This window comes from Leguminivora glycinivorella, chromosome 22 (assembly GCF_023078275.1).
Source record: "Leguminivora glycinivorella isolate SPB_JAAS2020 chromosome 22, LegGlyc_1.1, whole genome shotgun sequence".
Lineage (NCBI taxonomy): Eukaryota > Metazoa > Arthropoda > Insecta > Lepidoptera > Tortricidae > Leguminivora > Leguminivora glycinivorella.
Genome location: NC_062992.1, coordinates 12,104,714 through 12,125,872, shown reverse-complemented (window position 1 = coordinate 12,125,872; position 21,159 = coordinate 12,104,714). Strand labels below are relative to the sequence as shown.

Sequence of the window (21,159 nt, the reverse complement as noted above, 5' to 3'; positions counted from 1 at the left end):
AAGGAGCGGAGGTTGCGAGCTGGTGCCGAAAACTTGTTCAATGTACGTTGTGTAGCGACGTTGCCAGCTGGACTTGTGTAGACACCTGTAGCGACGCTGCCAGCTCAACCAGGAGATCAACAAGGAGCTGAGGTTGCGAGCTGGTGCCGAAAACTTGTTCAAGGTACGTTGTGTAGCGACGTTGCCAGCTGGACTTGTGTAGACACCTGTAGCGACGCTGCCAGCTCAACCAGGAGATCAACAAGGAGCGGAGGTTGCGAGCTGGTGCCGAAAACTTGTTCAAGGTACGTTGTGAAGCGACGTTGCCAGCTGGACTTGTGTAGACACCTGTAGCGACGCTGCCAGCTCAACCAGGAGATCAACAAGGAGCTGAGGTTGCGAGCTGGTGCCGAAAACTTGTTCAAGGTACGTTGTGAAGCGACGTTGCCAGCTGGACCTGTGTAGACTCCTGTAGCGACGCTGCCAGGCTGCCAGCTCAACCAGGAGATCAACAAGGAGCTGAGGTTGCGAGCTGGTGCCGAAAACTTGTACAAGGTACGTTGCCAGCTCGACCACAGTGTAGACATCTAGACACCTGCAGCGACGTTGCCAGCTCAACCAGGAAATCAACAAGAAGCGAGCTGGTGCCGAAAACTTATTCTACATTATCATATGCTGCTGCCTTTTACATCTGATCTTTTAATCAGAATGCCTTTGCTCCACTGCAGCGGCTGCTAATATTCATTACACATCACACAACTTTACGAGATTTTTGCGCAATATATTTACTAATTGATTAACTGAGTCATGGATGTTTTCTATGTATATAAGTATTTGTATATTATATATGCCGTTGTCAGGGTACCCACAACACAAGCCTTCTTAGGCTTACCGTGGTGCTCAGTCAATCTGTGTAAGAATGTCCTATAATATTTATTTATTTAATTATTAACTGTAAACCAAAGCGTTAGCGTAGGTCTACGGATTGACTGAGACATTTCTAAAACAATGTATGTGTTTTCTCGTGTACAGCTGGCAATGGTCAAACCAATTGCGACATATTTCATATTAAATTTTTGAAGCTTTATCGCCCATCTCATAGAGCCTAGTCTAACAAAACAAAGTGCATGACGAATTAGAAAGCTACGTTAGCATTCTAAGCATTCTAGCTGGATGTTAGCTGATAGACGCCTGCGCCACAAAATTATACATTACCGGCCGCACCTATCATTCAAACTAGGAACGGGGCTGAATGTAAATTTCCCTGTCTACAATAGAAAGTTCTTAATCCAATGCCTATCTGTGGGACATGACTTTGAGGTATCTATTGTATTGAGGGAGGGGTTTTTTCATTATGTTTTTTAAGAGTATGCCCAATATAAAGTAACCAAGTTTAAAATTCCATGAACACGCTTCTATGCTCATAGTATTAGAGTCAGGTTCAGATATTTTTGTTCGATTTACTGTGTAGATGTAGACTGTGCTCTGATTGTTTGTCAAAATCTGATTCTGATGATAGAATACGAGTAGTTTTACTTTAGGTTAATATAATTATGTCATTTACCGTAGGAAAAAATGTAACAGCGACACGTAGAATATAAAAGTGACCATATTCTCGAAATAATGAACTCAAAAAGAACTGTTAGGTACAAAATTAACATCACCAGAACAAAGAGATCCAACGCAACAGCAAAATCGGCGTAAAACTGCCGAAATCCGGTAATTATGGTTCAAGCATGATACCCATCCATCAGAATCTAATCTCTAATGTCTACGTCACAGATCACCTCTCGGAGACTCCGTATTTAGGAAGTCTAGCAGTCGATAAGTCTTGCAACACGAGCAGGCTCGAGGTAACTCAACTAATTATTTAGTCAACGCGCATGCAAATTGCAACGTCTCTGAAAGCGTCTGCCAATATGATACGGTAACTGGATACTATAGCGGGAGATGTGGTCGCAAGACGATACTAAGGCCATCAGTACGGTCAGAAAACTGGGAGTATCTCAGGGTGAATTATTAGGACCTTTTTGTCAGCTTGTAAATATAAATGGCAAGTGATACCAAGGTTAGAGTTTAGACCAGTAAGAAACGAATAATGTACCTCAGGGTACATTATTAGGGCCTTTTTTTCTGCTCCTTAGGATACATTACTAACACTTTTGTTCGTTTGGAGGAATTGTAGGTAAAGAGCTAGTGATCTGTGTTGCATAGAGTATATTCCCACCAAGGTCTGGTTCAGACCGCAAGAAAGGGTGTCAAGCTCTACGCTTCGCAAACTCGGTGTCCCTCAGGGTGCATTGCTAGTGCCTTTTTATCGAAATTTAAATATAAATAGCAAGTGATCTGTGTTGTATGTATAGTAGATTCCCACCAAGGTCAGGGTTCAGGGACCGGTAAGAAAGGGTGTCACGCTCCGTGCGCACGCGACGGCAAGAATGACGTAAGTCACGTGTTGCCTGAATTGCTTCATGCAAGTACAAGGTGGATGTTGCTGCTTGTTGGTGAATCACATAACTGGGAATAGACTAGCATTTTATTTTGATTTTTTTTGTTATTGATATGTGCAAATTGTTTTTGAATTCTCTGTTCCGTAAACCAGCACGGGAAGCATGGTCGTGCGATAGACGATAAAATAGCAGGCCGTCCCTATCGCACTATTTGTAAAAGTGCGATAGGGACGGCCTGATATTTTATCGTCTCGCGCGACCATGCTTCCCGTGCAGCCGGCGTATTATGATTCCAATTTTATCATTTATCCAAGTTGATAAAGCATCCGTCACGCTTTGGCAAGTATGTCAGTGTGAAAGTGACAGTTGTCTTATCTACGTGGACAAGTGATAAAATTGGAAGCATGATACGCCGGCAGGAAAGAAAAAGGATAAGGCTTAGATTTTTGCTTTATATATTTAATGTGAAAGGAGACAAACGAGCAGAGTGATACGCTTACCATCAGGCGACCCAGGCGGCAAACATGGTCGCGTGATAAACGATAAAAAGTCAGGCCATCCTTTTCGCACTATTTGTAAGTGGGATAGGGATGCGCCGATGCGATAAAGTTTATCGTACTAATGTGCTACGTCCGCTGATGGTGGTTTTTTTTATACCACGTCGGTGGCAAACAGGTATACGGTCCGCCTGATGGAAAGCGGTCATCGTAAGACCGTAACCTATGGACGCCTGCAACTCAAGGGGTGTCATATGCGCGTTGCCGAACCAAAGAAAGGTGTTTTTGTATTAAGTTTCGTATGATATTTTAATAACACTAAAACATTGATGCTTGTTTTAAGTTTCGCTGTTAGATATCGTACTATACAATATATTTTATAATTGAAGTTTATTTATAAGATACCGGCGCCTATTAACTTCATAACTTATCAAAATTCAATAAAAGTCACAAAATTTGCTTTATCCACTCTTTGAAGTTACACTCGTTTCATGTGCTACTATGTTCATAGAGATGAGATTTTTTCTTTTCCCAACAACAATGGCCGCCACAGACAGGAAGCGGTTCCACGAATGAATCACTCCTTTCTCATTCATTCACATAAACCACTCCATATACTGCAGTAAAAACTATTAACATGACAGTTGCATCTGCAACAATGTTGCAATCTGAGGGCTTTACGACTTTGGCTTTCGTTTTTTTTGGGGCCATGTTAGTGGTAAATAAGGGTATAGTTATGCCAGTTATCGCAGTCTATAAGACAAGACTTAATAAAACCTCGAAGAGAATCGGTTTGTCATAACAAAACTGATGATAGGGGTCGTCCTATGCAACTATACGAACGCGATCAAGCTTAGGAAATCGAATAAGTATTCCGTTAACTTTAAGAACGTCATTCAAGATCGTTGGTAGGGTACAGTTTAAATGAAAAAGATAGTGAAACAAAGCTATTAAATATGTGCCCTCGTAAGGACGTGGTGAGAGGTCAATCGTATGAAGTCGAAGATACAAGCGAATCTCGTTCTTTCTCTCGAATCTCAAGCGAAAACTTTGATCCTTTTACTAGACGTCAACATGTCATATATCTACAGATATCCTTGTATCTGTAGTAACCAATCTAGGTAACTATATTACGATAAACATGGTCACTTTCGCCGTCACTATCTATTTGATATTGACTGTACATACTCGTAGATATTAACAACATGGTCGCAGGTTCAAGACTCTCCACTTTTAATTTTTAACCTCCGACGCAAAAACGACGGGGTGTTTGACGTGTCTATCTGTTTGTCTGTCTGTCTGTCTGTCTATGTGTGTGTCTGTCTGTGGCATCGTAGCTCTCGAGCGGATGAACCGATTTTGATTTAGTTTTTTTGTCTGAAATCTGAGTTAGTTGGGAGTGTTCCTAGCCATGTTTCATGAAAATCGGTCCACGGTCGGGGGTTTTTTCTAAATTTTAATTTTGTGGTTAGGTTATTAGACTAGCTTTCTACGATGCAAAAATATTCAATTTACCATTTTTCATGTCTTTTCCAGGCTACAACAAACCGGAAACTACGCGAAACGGTGGCCCTGGAGCTGAGCTTCGTGAACTCCAACCTGCAGCTGCTGAAGGAACAGCTGGCCGAGCTGAACTCTTCAGTAGAACTCTACCAGAACGACAGGTAAATATTATTTGAATCTTGAATTGCTGAACTAATTTGGCTCTGCGATCCAAAGAGGATCTTAGCCTCCAAAACGAGAGCATGCCACGCCCGATCCTGCGCAGCTTCTTGCTAAATATCGGCTTGTAGATGAGAGCTGACGCAGATCCGCCACCTCACTAACTGTCTCCTTAGCATTATCTGGACCGATCCTTTGAGCGGCCACCAGTTGGTTTCCCCAATACGCCTTCTTAGCAGCCCCATCCTCTCCCATTCTTAGTAGGTTGTGACAAAACTTGAATTTCCTGAACTAAGTAATATATAAAAAGTATAAAATTTATTAATTTATAAACGGGTGTACAACAAGGCATACTGCTAACAACTTTGTTCATTAGAGATTTATCTTAAGCATTTGATCAAGTGTAACATGATACGCTGCATAAGAAGCAATGACTTGTATTGATGAGAGAGCTGTATCTAAGACTCTCTACGTTGTGAATTCTTGCTTAAAATAATGAACCTAGAATGTGATTGTGAATTATACTAAATTCCTGAAAGCTGTAAAATTTGGAGTACCGCAAGGTAGTTAGGACCCTTTCAGTATTACGATCGGTCAATGTAGCTTTGAAAATTGTTGTAATATCTATAATTTTACGCAAACAACCAAATACTGTGGTTTATTAAGTGTGAATAATATGGAAATTAAGTTTAGTAGAACGCTTGGTGCCCTCCAGGGATCATTATTAGAACCTTATTTTTTCGTCTTTTTGATTAAATTTTACATTCTGAGTAAGTAGTTAATTGCTACGAAGAAATCGTACCGTAAATCGGTTTATTTACTTTTTCCATCCTTACTGCGTAATCCCTGAGTATTACTTGGTATTACTCACCTATTCGGCTGTGGAAAGGTAATAGTGTAATTAACACTTTCACGGCCAAGGTCTGCTATATCCAAGCTAGTTCGCAGCGAGAGTGTTAAGTTGAGCTTTCCTGTCAACCCTACACTCTCTAAGGCTGTTTATTTCTATAATTAGTTACCTCTTGAAGTATTTCCTTTTCACTTCGACATCAGCAGGTTCTTTAAGCGGGTAGGTACTTAGGATTCGCTAAACGAAGAAAAAATAAATCCATACTAATATTATAAATGGGAAAGTGTGTGTGTCTGTTTGTTTGTCCGTCTTTCAGGGCAAAACGGAGCGACGAATTGTCGTGATTTTTTAAGTGGAGATAGTTGAAGGGATGGAGAGTGACATAGGCTACTTTTTGTCTCTTTCTAACGCGAGCGAAGCTGCGGGCAAAAGCTAGTATGAGTATAAGTAAATTCCCGATTTTTTTTTGCCCCGCGTTTATTCGAATGTATTTTCACTTAAAAAGCACTGCATTTTCACTTTTTATCCGTAAAACTGGCATCTAAAATGAATTTTACAGTTTCTTTTCTTGAAACCTACGTACTTAAGTATTACAATGTGTTTTGATCGGGTATTGTTAGTGGCAAAAATTATTATATAATCTTCAAACTAAAATCGTCACAGGTACATATTCACATATGAAATTACCGTATCTTAACGTTCGAATAGGACCCATAGAATACACATTAATAAATCGTTCATATCTTCCACGATCTCGTTTCTCCTACGACGCCGCAGATAAAAAGGATAAATGGCTCGAAATTTTGATATATATCTGAGACGTTCTATAATTATATAATTGTATAACGGACTTATATGCGATGGCCGGTGCATAATGTGACATTTGCTAAGAAGTAAATTGCTGGGGACAGGTTTATGCGAGAGACAGCCAAGATTCTTTACTGATATCTCACGAAAATTAACTTTTATAGTTTCTTTTTAACCCCTACGCAAAAACGACTGGGTGTTATAAGTTTGACGTGTCTGTCTGTGGCATCGTAGCTCCCGAACGGATGAACCGATTTCGATTTAGTTTTTTTTCTGTTTGAAAGCTGAGTTAGTCGGGAGTGTTCTTAGCCATGTTTCATAAAAATCGGTCCACTATGTCGATGTCGCGGTCGGGGGTTTTTTCAAAATTATAATTTTTGTATACCTACTTGCTTCGTTGAATCGTATAAAGTGCTTTCAATCAACGCTCACATCATATTCCTCTAATAGTCCATCATCATCATTATCCGTGTGTGTAAGTTTGGAGACCAGACGCTCGCGCCGAGTCATGGATTGCAAAGAGCTGCAGCGCCTGCAGCTCGCAGTCTGCGCCGTATACCATCGCGCGCGCTCATTTAGAATGCTCCTCGTTAAGAAGCGAATCATGACGAGCTATTTTCATTATTCATCTAACATGAAGTGCACTAAAGCCACAGAATGCTAAACACAGAATATATAATAGTACAAGTACAGAAGGCTCACTCCTTTGATATTCACAAAATGCCGCCATTCTAAATTTATACCTATTAACAAACGGACCGGGCGCGAGCAGCCGACATTGAATTCTATTACGCCGTGCGTCGTCACCACTGAATGGGCCGCGAACTCGCGGCCGCCGGCATGTACTTTTAGCGCGACGGTAGAATTACGGAGTGAGCCGCCCCTGCTAAGGCAAAAATGTTTTACAGATTTGAGAAAGAGCGAAATTGGAATCTTTTGAATTTGTAAGTTTCGTATAGTAGTATAACCTAGCCAACGCCACAATCGCTTAACACTCTGTAGCGATAAAACTGTCACTGTCACACTAATTGAGAGACAAAAAGTGTTTCGTTTTTCGTTTTCAAAGCTATAAAACAAGCAACCTAATCGCAACAACAACACCCTAATCGTAAACAATTGCAACCTAATCTAAGGCGGCAGTTTACAAATGTGTTCATTTCGCATGAACCCGTCCAACTTTCGACCGGCGCACCGAGCTATCTGCGCACACACACGCTTGCACATCACTTACACAAGTTACACACAAGAATGTGAAAGTGTGATGGATGTGTTGGTGCTGATCTAATATTTACCCTAGTCACAGTATAATATAGAGTACTATCGTACAGTATGGCCACTCCCGCTCCCCGCTGAATGTGCCGCCCACCCTCTCAGTTACTTCACAGTTACCATCATCATCCTCCTTGCCTTACCCCGGCTTTTTCCACGGCTCATTGAAGCCTGGGGTCCGCTTTGACAACTAATCCCAAGATTTGGCGTAGGCACTAGTTTTTACGAAAGCGACTTACTTCACAGTTACCGCCTGTCAAAAACGCGACCATCCGACCTGTCATATCTCACTCATACAAACATGGTACACGTTTACCTACACAAGCTTAGACTGTATCGCAGTTTATTTCAAACACGCTTTAGGAAGATAAATTGAAACCTAAATTACCCCTATAAGGCCGCTCTAGGCCAAATACGGCAAAATTTCACTCAAAATGACCTTAAGTACCGGGGATCAACAGCCAGCGAAAGTATTTTACCAAACATTTACATCATAAATGTACCGATTAATGCAATAATAAACTTTCTTCACTCATATTTATATAATGTAACCTCGGGCAACACTCAAAGTTAAGAGGATACGGTAGCGAAAATGCTAAAATGGAAAGGCCCCCCTTTCAATTTGGGAATTTTAGTTAAATATACAAGTGTTATTAACTAGATTTATCGAAAAAAATTGTCCATTAAGAACAACTCCGTCAAAAGACATTTCAAAAAAATCTTTAAAATCCAGGTTCCGCTCTCGACTCTTTCCTCCTTCAAAACTTAATCAATCGGAACGAAATTTGAGAATCTGAATAACAATGAAATAATCTATGTCGGACCGTTTAGCTTTTTTGGTTAATTGTTACCAGTCTTGTGTATCACACCTTTTTGTGCGCCACAATGAAAAAGGCCGTTTTTGGAATTTTTTTATTGGCTCTAGAGTCTTTAAAAAGCAGAATATCAAAAAAATCAAAACGGTTTGACACAGATAAAAATAATAACAATATGTGTTGAAAAAATCATTGCTCTATCTTCAAAAACCAGGGAGGAAATAGTCGAGAGCGTTTGTATGGAGAAATGACCCCGACCGTATCGTCTTAAAACTGGTCTGTATCTGGCCACCTACGTTTCGGCCATAATTTATATGCCCAATTTGTCTATAGGTTCGTTTTTTTTAATTACACGCTTAATCACAAGATGTATTGATATGCCGGATTAGACTTTATTTAATTTGCGTCGAATTGGAATAGATTATTCATTTATGGAAACACTACGCCCATTTTTTTAAGTAAATGGTGTGTGAATCGTATTTCCATTTATATAGCTTAATCGTTAGATGTTTGAGGCTTAATTTGAATTAAAGAATTTAAATAAAGTATATATATTTGTGGGAATATCAACAATCTGTGACTTATGACATCACACCTGTGAAAAAAGTTGTCATGTAATGTATGACAGAAAATTGTCGGCAAATTTATTTCACTCCTAAATAAAAACCATTTTGCTTGGTCCTCTGTCGCCACAAAGTCAGACTATCCCCTGTTACAAATACCTACAGATGTAGTGCGTACTTAAAGGGTTTCCTTCGGAAACGTTCGTATTTGTCATGCAGGTCATGCTAGTTCAGTCAATGTCCGTACGTCTTGTACTGACACTGACTGAAATAGCATGACACGTAACAATACGAAGGCAAATCTTTTCGCACTATACATCTGTGCCTATGTGAGTTTTGTGTAAAGTTCAAAAATAGTATGTAGGAAAATATTACCTACAGCTGGTTTTAAAACAGACCAATTCCTGTTCCCATGCGAAAATATGAGATATCCCCGAAATTCTAACTTTTTGTTTTTAGTTTCTTTTGAAATTCGCTTTCTACAGCCACCTACACTTCAGTGACCGCACAGTGTACGTACCTACCGAACCCTCAACACATGAGTAAACATAGACCCCTAAAATAAGCCTTGTTAAATAAAAGTTGTGTGATCTTACTTGTGATGCGCCGCAAAAACTCCCGATGGGCCGTAATGACGAATAATGGCGGCCGCCGGTTTCCCGTATTTATACACTCTTCATTTCCAAACAGACTTAGGAACCTTTCTTATTATATGTCGCTTACGACCTTTATGTTTACAGCACCTATAGTTCTTTATATACGCTTCGATTTTAAATAGACGTATAAGCCGTACGCGTCGCTTACGTCATTTTAACTTGAGAAATTCATAGTTCTTTTAAGAGAGGTAGTTCCAAAGAGTCTTAAGTGCCAAAGAGTTTTAGTTACATTGCGCCTTTTATGTTGGAACAATTTTAGTTCGCCCCCGGGTTATAAAATGTCAAGGAAATTATCGTTTAAAATATATATGGATAAAGTGATGGACAGTTTGGCTGGGACGAAAATAAATAAGGTTTTTTTCGTTTTGCAACTTTGTACACTCCTTGTAGTAGTTGTAGTTATGGCTACTGGCTATATATATACATATTGGTCAATAGTACATTGTTGCTGATTCTCAAAGGCAGTTTCTGGGAAACTACCTTAAGTTTTAGAGGCATACTTAGTAGCGTAAAAATGTCACAGAGAATGTATGTAATATTTACGTAATTATATAAAAAAATAAAACTAAAAAGCTAGCTAATATCTAAAATAGACCCTTGAGATTTGTACCAAGGATACTGGCGATATTTCCTCGCTGTATCGCATAATCAAAAGTCATTATGTTTTCTCTGAAGAAGAACGACGTATTATTAAACTACAATATAATTTATTGAAATTAATTTCCGTAGAGTACCTACCTAGTCTGTTAATTTTTTTTTGATGAATACTTTTGCATGTTTTCTTGTCTTGTTATTTAATGCATGTTAATTATAAGATGTAATGTTTTGAAAATAAGTGGCCCGCCGAGTTTCTTGCCGGTCCCATAGTGGATATCCCCCTCCCAACTGAGGGGGGACTGAAATCTTCACGAGGCTGAGGCGTAGGGTTAGAGCCGGCGTAGCTTTCTTTGACGTTCATATACACATTGTAATAAGCCTACTTGAAAAATAAATATTTCATTTTCATTGTCCAGGCTCTGATGTACCTACTTAGTTACTTACTTAGACCACAGAATACATATTAGTAGATACTAGACGCTGGCCTTAACTTTGCACAAACATCACAAACATGTCAGTATGAATGAATACATACAAATGTAGAGGTAACTATTTGCCAAGTACCGATCAAAACCATGGACCTTCAATAGGGACTGAGCTCACACTTTTTTTGCCATACTAAATTGAACCTTATCACCGGTTCAGAAAGGCGTTCGTGTCAGACTAGTAAAAGTGTGTCCACATGAGAGGGTCAAAGTTGGGGCTGGTGTCCCTCTCACACGTGTGACCAGTGTTAAAGAGCTTCTATTGTAGTAGTATTTTTACCTGTATGATAACTAAGTCTATTAAACTTCTTAAATTATTTTTGTATTATATCGAGGCAAGGGTATTAAGCACCTTGTAACGAATTGGTAAGTCTTTATGAAGCCATAAAACCAAAGATTTGCGCAATTACAAAAAACCTTTAATTGGGTATTAGTAGATTTGGTAGTAACTTTGAATATTGACTGGTATCCCCAAATAATGACAGTGATGACGTCATTCAAATGATTTTGACAGCGGCAATAAGTGCGAGAGGGACACCAGCCCCAACTTTACCCTCTCATGTGGACACACTTTTTGGCCTAACTACTCAATCTAGCTCAATCTCTAAATCTATGATCAAAACACGGAATTGACGGAATTACAAAAAGTATGTATAAATACATAGTTATAATTATGCATAGTTGTAATTTCACGGTACCGGCTCACTTCCACTTACTTTAATAATTCATTTAAATAGTTTAATTATAAAACTAAGCACTTTATATATTACGAAGATGCCACAGATACGTTCATGCAAACTGTCACGTACCGTTCCGATATCTATCACACCTGTCAAATTAAATACAATATGAAAACCAATTAACAGATACCATCGTTTTTCCCAATTAATCTAACCCTGAGAACTGGCAATAATTTCTACACTAGTTTCAATTAATCCGTTCTCAGAGTTTACGAAATCAATGTGCAAAAACTGTTTCCGCCATTGTTGTTTTCGTTCCCGCGCTTTAGCCATAGAGCATGGATGGAACGCGGGCAGAGACTAGCTTTTTTCTTTTTAATTAGATTGACGTTTGACTTCGCGGTTTCCTGTTTAAAGGTATTTTGCGGAGGAAATTTTTAGCTTTTTATGTTTGAACCCTACTGTTCATCAATCATAATGATAAAATGATAAAATCAATGATAAAATGGATTAGGTGCTTAGTACCAAAAACTAAATAAAAACGCAAAGAAAATTTTGCCATGGAAGTTTTTAAAAAATGATACAATATTTTCATCGTAACAGACTAGGTAAAGACGGTCAAGCAAATCTTGTAGTAGTAGTAGTAGTAGTAGTAATCACTTTATTGTGTACAACAGTTTATATACAAAAACTAAGCTAAACACACTCAAAAAGTTCACTCACTAAAAAAGTTGACTAATTTGAAAAATATGGGGCTCACCGGGCAATTTTCTTGATAAAGCGCGTGACATCCTAAACCTTGACGTTCGCGCAATGGCGTAATCATCGACGAGCCATATTAAAAATGTATTTAGTACCTAGCGAAGATTTATCGCCCTTAGAAAATTTGAATTCGCGTCTTTTTTAGTGAAAAAACTTAGGAAATACCAAAAACATTAACTAAATTCCATTGCAGATTCAAGTAAAATCTCAGACAAAAGTGTACACCTATTTAAAGTCAATTTCGCACAAGATTTTAGAACTTCCCACACAAAACGTAGACCATAGACAACACGGACTTCTAATCAAAGATGTCATAAGTAAATTCAAAAGCCAAAACCATTCATACTTTACGTATATCGAAATAAAGTTAAAAATTTCCGTAAATAAACGAAATAACAATCATCTTTTCTCTTTCTTACCTTTGATAGAGCACAAGAATGACAACATAATAGCGCGGCAAGTCTTTGAAACTTCTAAGAACTTTAGCTTATTTTAATTTCAGTCTTATTTAGAAGGTACAGGGTTTAGTTTAGGGTGGGGATGGTGGATTAGTTCTTTGCTTAGGTTATAGGGTATTGCACCTACGGCGAGCGAAACGTTTGCGAATTCATTGTATGGATGTGAAAGTTAGTGCAGTTTTCTATGATAAAATATAATATTGAGTGCAGTAAGGATCTCAAAACTCAACTTACCTTGTAATCTAAGTAGGTACCTAATGCAATATCGTCCTTATTTTACATATACATATGTATCTACTCGTAGGTACCTACTTGATGGATGTGCAATTGTAAATTGATTATTTGTAGACATAAATACCTGATGTAAAAGTTTAGTTCAACTAAACTCTACAAAACCGACATGTAACCATTGTTATTAATAATTTTTTCATTTAATTTCATTTCAAAAGTCATGTTACAAAAACATTGGGGTGGAAAACTTTGAAAAAAATGGCCCAGCTATAGGATCCCAATGGAAGACCAGCCTTTAACGGAGTAATCGGAACTAATCCTAGTCCACTTAGCAGCTAATGCAGTGAATGCACTTCTTGTTCTTGTGTGATGCAATCTCGCTAATTGAGGAGCGGTCATTCTGCCGCTATGCAGTTGTTATGGGCATTGTTTAGATTGCTTTGCTATGGGGTTTTAAAGATGGTGGGAGAATTCTTTTTCTTAGACAATTTACTACACATACCTACTACTATACTCCGCACTAGGCTTTTTTTGTGGCGCCATCTATGTGTGGAGTAGTGTATATGCGTTCTTAGGCGGTTGGTATGATCTTCTTATATCTTATACTTTTAAACGAGCAATTCTTGTATATTTATTTATTTATTTATTTATTTATTTATATATATATTTATTTACACTGACGATCTCGGAAACCGCTCTAACGATTTCGCAGAAATTTGTTATGTGGGGGTTTTTGGGGGTGAAAAATCGGTCTAACTTATCCTTAGGTCCCGGAAAACGCGAATTTTCGAGTTTTCATGAGTTTTTCTTCGCGCGCCATCTCGTGTGCAGTAGTTGTACTGTTAAGACAGAATTCTTTCGGTTGATGTAAGTACTATTTATTGCAAACACTAGATGGCGACACAGGTCAAGGCTAAAACGAATAGAAAAATACACTATTTGAGTTTTTGTGGCGAAATGCGCGCCATCTCGTGTGGAGTAGTTGTGTTGTTAAGGCTGAGAATTCTTTCGCTCGATGTAGGTACTATTCATTTTTGAACTAGATGGCGACACATGTCAAGGATACGAAACAGAACCGAGCGAAGCTCGGTTGCCCAGATATTATTAAATTTATGGTAGCATAGGTACAGGTAAAAATTCTAACTACTAAAGTAATCTCTGTAATACTGGTCACACGTGCGAGAGGGACACCAGCCCCAAATTTGATCTTCTCATGGGGACCGTTTTTGCTGGTCTGACACGGACGCCCGATGATAAGGTTCAATTTAGTATGGCAAAAAAATGTGAACTCAGTCCCTATTAAAGGTCTATGTCACAGATTCACTAGTATTATTTTGAAGGCCGTTTATATCCCAAGTTATAGTTGCTTGATACCTTCTCACCCACGGGCGACAATCGTAATTATAGTCGAGTTTTATCTTCTCGCTTTGTTTGGCTGCGCACGCGCCGCGGAACGCGCAATTTTACGTTTTACGCACGGCATTTAATTCAAGTCTTTATTATGATATAAGCACCTAAGTGCTACTTTTATTTCTTAACAGATTCCCTCTTAGAGCAAGAGCCCAGAGCCCCAAACCTTCCTCATTTCCTCAAGGATGAAACTTTGGGATAATGTAGAGTTCGTATCGGCGTTTAATGTCTGCATATTAGCTAGTTCGGCCATTTTTTTAGGGTTCCGTAGTCAACTAGGAACCCTTACAGTTTCGCTATGTCTGTCTGTCCGTCCGTCCGTCCGTCCGTCCGCGGATAATCTCAGTAACCGTAAGCACTAGAAAGCTGAAACTTGGTACCAATATGTATATCAATCACGCCAACAAAGTTCAAAAATAAAAAATGAAAAAATATGTTTTATTATGGTACCCCCCCCCCCCCACATGTAAAGTGGGGGCTGATATTTTTTTTCATTCCAACCATAACGTGTGATATATTGTTGGATAGGTATTAAAATATGAATAAGGGTTTACTAAGACCGTTTTTTGATAATATTAATATTTTCGGAAATAATCGCTCCTAAAGGAAAAAAAAAGTGCGTCCCCCCCCCACCCCTCTAACCATATGTTTAAAAAATATGAAAAAATCACAAAAGTAGAACTTTATAAAGACTTTCTAGGAAAATTGTTTTGAACTTGATAGGTTCAGTAGTTTTTGAAAAAATACGGAAAACTACGGAACCCTACACTTAGCGTGGCCCGACACGCTCTTGGCCGGTTTTTTTATAATAAGGGTATAAAAAAAATCTTTCCTTAAATTCTCAAGGCTGATTTTTGTATACATATGTGTTAGAAATGACTGTAATGAATTGATAATCATCACTTCCTGACCATTTCCGCCGGCCGCTAATTCTCAAGCTACAACATCAACAGCACGGTAGCACCATCTAGACGAGCCTACATTTTTCTTGATGGTTCCGAGGTACTTTATTGACGACCGGTTTGGCCTAGCGCATTGTGACCCTGCCTGGTACGCCGCGGTCCCGGGTTCGAATCCCGGTAAGGGCATTTATTTGTGTGATGAGCGCAGATATTTGTTCCTGATCCTGAGTCATGGATGTTTTCTGTATAATATATAAGTATTTGTATACTACATATATCTTTACCTGAGTACCTGCAACACAAGCCTTCTTGTGCTTACCGTGGGACTCAGTCAATCTGTGTAAGAATGTCCTATAATATTTATTTATTTATTTAATATTCATTGATCTGTCTATACGGAGTTATACAGGATGTAACATTAATGCTGGTGATCCATTTAAGAGCATAACCGGTATCGAATAGCGGTTACGAATACCACTTCCTTTTTTTAAAATAAACACCATGAAAATTAAAGGTACTATAGAAGGTAATGTATAAGCCGTAGGATTTATCTTCGGCAATTATGTTACATACTACATAGTGTATACACTTTAGTTTATTGTTTTTTTTTTGTTCCAGCAAAGAATGCGTGATGCCCATGATCCCGCTAGGGCTGAAGGAGACTAAGGAGGTTGACTTCAGGGAGCCCTTCAAGGACTTCATCCTTGAACACTACAGCGAAGACGCCTCAGCTCACGAAGAAGCCATTTCTGACTTCATGGATATGAGACAGGTAACGAAATTTAATCTACTTTATTAGTGCCTTTTCACACTATCCGATCCTATATCGGATGTAGGACCGATCTCCCGTATATTAAGGTATATTAATTTTTTCCTTTGAAATTCTTCCGAATTCAAAATCAAAATCAAAAATCAAAATATTTATTCAGCAAATAGGCCACAGGGGCACTTTTACACGTTACAAGTACATATTTAGAAAATATTTAAAATTGAATTGAAATTACAATTAAAGAGTACTACTAATTCTAAGTTCTAACTAAAGTATCCGACATCCGAAAACGCACTTACGGTACATCACCATGTAAATAATAGAAATATGAAATAATCTGAAGGAAACTACGCAACGCAAACATAGTTTTCGGATGAGAATTCCTCTTTCATCCTATTTGAGATACATAATACCTAATACCTACTGTTTTGGACCCACCAACGGAGCAACAGCTGATGTAAGCGATAAATAAATATTGGGGAACACCTTACACAGATCAACCTAGCCGCTCCCCAAACTAAGCAAAGCTTGTACTGTGGGTGCTAGGCGACGATATACTTACTTATATAGATAAATACATACATACATACATAGAAAACATCCATGACTCAGGAACAAATATCTATTTTCTTCATCACACAAATAAATGCCCTTACCGGGATTCGAACCCGGGACCGCGGCTTAGCAGGCAGTGTCACTACGCGCTAGGTCAGACCGGTCGTCAGATAGTTCTTATCATGATACAATCATTTTGATAATGACTGCCTGTTAATCCTTGCCTGTAAATGAATATTAAAGCTGATGAAAACTCATCATTTCTGAATTATTTATATTTTTGCAGGCGATCCGAACTCCAGTCCGCTCAACGGCCGGCGTAGCACTCCTCTTCAAGTACTACAATCAGTTGTACTTCATAGAACGTCGCTTTTTCCCGCCCGATCGCTCGCTAGGAGTGTACTTCGAATGGTTCGACTCTTTGACAGGTACGGCCATCTATCGGTGTGTTGATAAACTATGAGTCTTGCTACTGAGCTACAGATGGTGCCAGATGTTTACAATGAGATTTTTCTCCTATTATTACTGTTAAGCCAGTACGGGTAAGTGTGTGTTAGAAGGAGAAGTGTGTCTGACTGTGTTTTTGCGAGTTCATACTTTTGCTACTTGCTTCTCACGATTAGTGGTAAACGTAGGAACTCCCAATAAACACTGATCATTGGTTTAAACAGGTCAAATGTGAAGGCCAGACCCCCTCTACCCTATGACACATGACAGACTTAGCCGTATTGACCTTGAAATGAAAATGAAATGAAATGAAAATGAAATATTTATTTTTCAAGTAGGCATATTACAATGCGCATATGAACGTCAAATAAAGCTACGCCGGCTCTAACCCTACGCCTCAGCCTCGAGAAGATTTCAGTGTTTACTTCGAATGGTTCGACTCTTTGACAGGTACGGCCATCTAGCGGTGTGTTAGTGTAAATTACGCTTGTTGCTACTGAGCGACAGATGGCGCCAGATGTCTACAATGAGATTTTCACCTATTATTAGTATGTGTAATTGTGTATAGATAGTGTTAGTAGCTCTCCTCTTCAAGTACTACAATCAGCTGTACTTCATAGAACGTCGCTTTTTTCCGCCCGATCGCTCGCTAGGAGTGTACTTCGAATGGCTCGACTCTTTGACAGGTACGGCCATCTAGCGGTAGATAAACTATGATTTTTGCTACTGAGCGATAGCTAGGTGGCGTTAGGAGTTTACTTTTACTGCTTTTTGTGGTTAATCACATTAATGACCCGTGAGGACATCCTAACATGTTCTAATTACTACTTGTCGGTAATAAACAGAATATAAAAGTCAAAAAGTTGTTATTGGCTGAATATTTTTGACAAAAAAAGATCCTGTAAGAATTAAGAATTATTTTACTTTAATTATACAAAATACAAATGTAAACCAAATCATTTACAATTTCAGGAGTGCCATCATGTCAGCGGACGGTGGCGTTCGAAAAGGCTTGCGTTTTGTTCAACATAGCGGGGATCTACACACAGATTGGCGCTAAACAGGTACGTTGAAAAATACACCAATAGTAATGAAAGTAATGCTTATATGGAAACCGCCAAAACCAAGTCGCATAAATATAATATAAAAACCGGCCAAGAGCGTGTCGGGCCACGCTCAGTGTAGGGTTCCGTAGTTTTTCGTATTTTTCTCAAAAACTACTGAACCTATCAAGTTCAAAACAATTTTTCTAGAAAGTCTTTACAAAGTTCTACTTTGGTGATTTTTTTCATATTTTTTAAACATATGGTTCAAAAGTTAGAGGGGGGGGACGCACTTTTTTTTCCTTTAAGAGCGATTATTTCCGAAACTATTAATATTATCAAAAAATTATTTTAGTAAACCCTTATTCGTTTTTAAATACCTATCCAACAATATATCACACGTTGGGGTTGGAATGAAAAAAAATATCAGCCCCCACTTTGCATGTAGGGGGGTACCCTAATAAAACATTTTTTCCCATTTTTTATTTTTGCACTTTGTTGGCGTGATTGATATACATATTGGTACCAAATTTCAGCTTTCTAGTGCTTACGGTTACTGAGATTATCCGCGGACGGACGGACGGACGGACGGACGGACGGACGGACAGACAGACATGGCGAAACTATAAGGGTTCCTAGTTGACTACGGAACCCTAAAAACCTGAAACCAAAAAAAATACGTTGGTCTTTTCAAGCTGTAACCTAGAGTTGATTTCAGGAGTGTTTTTTTTTTTTTTTTTTTTTTCAATAAATGTTAAGACTGATGGTATAGTGTAGTCAGCGTTTTGTATGTACATGCATTCATAATTATTACATTAGGAGCATAGTAGTCTAATAGACATATCTTATTTACAGGAGCGGCACACATCTCTAGGCCTTGATGGCGCGGTAGACGCTTTACTAAGAGCGGCGGGGACCCTCCGCTATATCCATGAAAACTTCACCAACGCGCCATCTGTCGACTTGGCGGCTGATACTCTGCTAGTCCTTGCCGCTACTATGACGGTAATTATTGATGAGTGTTTAGTGTGATAAGTTTATTCATTTGATACTTAGTTTACCTACTGCATTTATAATGTACAAATAACGAATACTGGAATGTGGTAGTAATAAATGTATAAATTAGAACTATATAGGCATAAGACTTGGCAACTTTTGGTACCTACATAATTTGAGATAAATGGAGCAATGGACTTGTTAGGTTAGGTTAGCTATGTCCATGATGCAGATCCGCAGATATATGGATATGCCGGAAGACCTAAAGTGCGAGATAGTGTGAACAGCGTCTTACAGAAGATTCTTAATACTCTTTTATTTTTTGTAACTTAAATACTTGCCTAATTTCCACGTCAGACTTTACCACAAGATTGACAGCATTGCAGGACTTATAGAATCTGTGTACGTGGTCGAGTGCTCATAGCGACCCTGCACTCCATGACTCCACCCAAGGCGGAGACGGAATTCGTTGCCCCTGGTTCCCCCGGACCGGGTGGCATGCGTAGATGCATTACCCAAACGTAAAGATGGTAGGGTCAAGTTTCCGTGTCATTTTTTTTATATACTATCGGTGGCAAACAAGCATACGGCCCGCCTGATGTAAAGCGGTCACCGTAACCTATGGACGCCTGCAACTCGAGGGGTGTCACATACGCGTTGCGACCCCATTAGAAACTTGTAGGTACATTCCCTTTTGCTGTGTTAAGTACACAGCAAAAAGGAGTGTACAAGTTCTAAGGAGGGTTCGGGTTGCCGACGACTCAAAGGATAATAGACGGAACAAGTTGGTTCCGTAAGTCCTCCCGTCATCAGCACCGCACCCTCGTTGCGCTCTGGCAGCCTTACTCACCGACAGGAACACAACACTATGAGTAGGGTCTAGTGCTATTGCTGCGGTCTTCTGTAAGGCGGAGGTACTACCCCAGTTGGGCTCTGCTCTAGATTCGAGCGAGACGATATCCGCTGTGCTGTGCCCTACCACACAAAGCGGAATATCATTCGCTATGCCCTACCTCCTCCAACCATCCATTTCATATTCCGTCCATTTGCTTCCACTTCGCCCTTATAGAATCAATGTTTATAAAAATTACTTATACAAATCTTAGTGGAGCTTTGACATTAATATTATTTATTGCAGGCACAAGCCCGCGAATGTTTGTTCGAGAAGCTGCAGCTGCAGGCGCGTGAGTGCGGACGCGGCGAGTTGCGCGATGACCTCGACATGTGCCTCGATTTCGCGCAGGAGGCCGCGCAGTGCGCGCACACCTACACGCAGCTATATCAAAAGGTACGCGTGAATAAAAGACTATCGATTATAGGGAACTTGACTGTAGTTAAAATAAAATATTTTATACCATGCACGAAATAAAGCATCAGATAATTATAAGAAAAACATGGACAGAAGTAATTTTTAAATCCAATTTATATTTAATAAGTCAGGTAGAAATATATAAAGTAACTGAGTTGACCGTGACGTCAGCTAAATTCATATAAATTCCATATTAGCAAGTCTTTCAAATTCGTTTTGACAGTTCTTAAAAAGAAGCTGATTTGACTAGGAGGCAAGTAGCTTATTATAGAGAGTTACTGTCAAAATAAAATGTAATCACAGTGCATAGACTGCCATCTCTCGACACAAGCTTAAAACTTTTAAACATCAATTTTGACAATTTGGACCATATTCTTAGCTATGCTTAAAATGTCATATATTAATATTAGCGCCATCTAGCGGAGCGTCCTCAAGACAATCCTAGCGTAATTTAAAACTCAACACATGTTGACAATTAGTAATAAGTAGTAGCTAACCCAAAATGCAAGGGCGTGCTGGGCCCTTATTTTGAATGTCGACCATTTGATTTCGTGAGCTAGGTTCAATAATATCTCCACTACTAGCGATTTAATTTCTACTAACAAAATCGAAAAAGAGTGGTCATTACCACTAGATTTAAAATTACTGGCCGTCCTTTTACAAAAATAGCATTACGAAATCATGCGTTCGAAATTCAGAAATAGGTTCCCTGTTCTGTGATCTGATGAATGGTAATTTTAAAACGTCATAAAATATTTCATTGCAGATGCAGACTGAAGGCGTCTTCAACTACGTGCCATACTCGTGGGTCTCGCTGGTCCATGTGAAGACTGAATTTTATAAAGGTACCTTGATTTTTAATAACTTCTTTTTTTTATATATATACAAAGAGGATCGAGTATTATAGAGAGTTACTGTCAAAGTAAAATGTGTAATCACAGCGCATAGACTGCCATCTCTCGACACA

General features: G+C 39.0%; 1 protein-coding gene across 5 annotated transcripts in view; it reads left to right on the top strand.

The window, feature by feature from the left end:
* Positions 1–21,159, top strand: part of LOC125237797 (rhophilin-2-B) — a 212,781-nt gene that overhangs the window by 182,861 nt on the left and 8,761 nt on the right. For 4 of the 5 annotated variants that reach the window (XM_048144986.1, XM_048144983.1, XM_048144985.1 and 1 more), the window contains 7 exons: positions 4,463–4,590; positions 15,692–15,845; positions 16,684–16,825; positions 17,817–17,908; positions 18,743–18,892; positions 20,022–20,171; positions 20,959–21,037. In XM_048144986.1, coding sequence (XP_048000943.1) covers positions 4,463–4,590; positions 15,692–15,845; positions 16,684–16,825; positions 17,817–17,908; positions 18,743–18,892; positions 20,022–20,171; positions 20,959–21,037 — 895 coding nt within the window. Of the gene's footprint in view, positions 1–320; positions 406–4,462; positions 4,591–15,691; positions 15,846–16,683; positions 16,826–17,816; positions 17,909–18,742; positions 18,893–20,021; positions 20,172–20,958; positions 21,038–21,159 lie in introns of those variants that run through there. The other variant, XM_048144987.1, reaches the window with a different exon arrangement.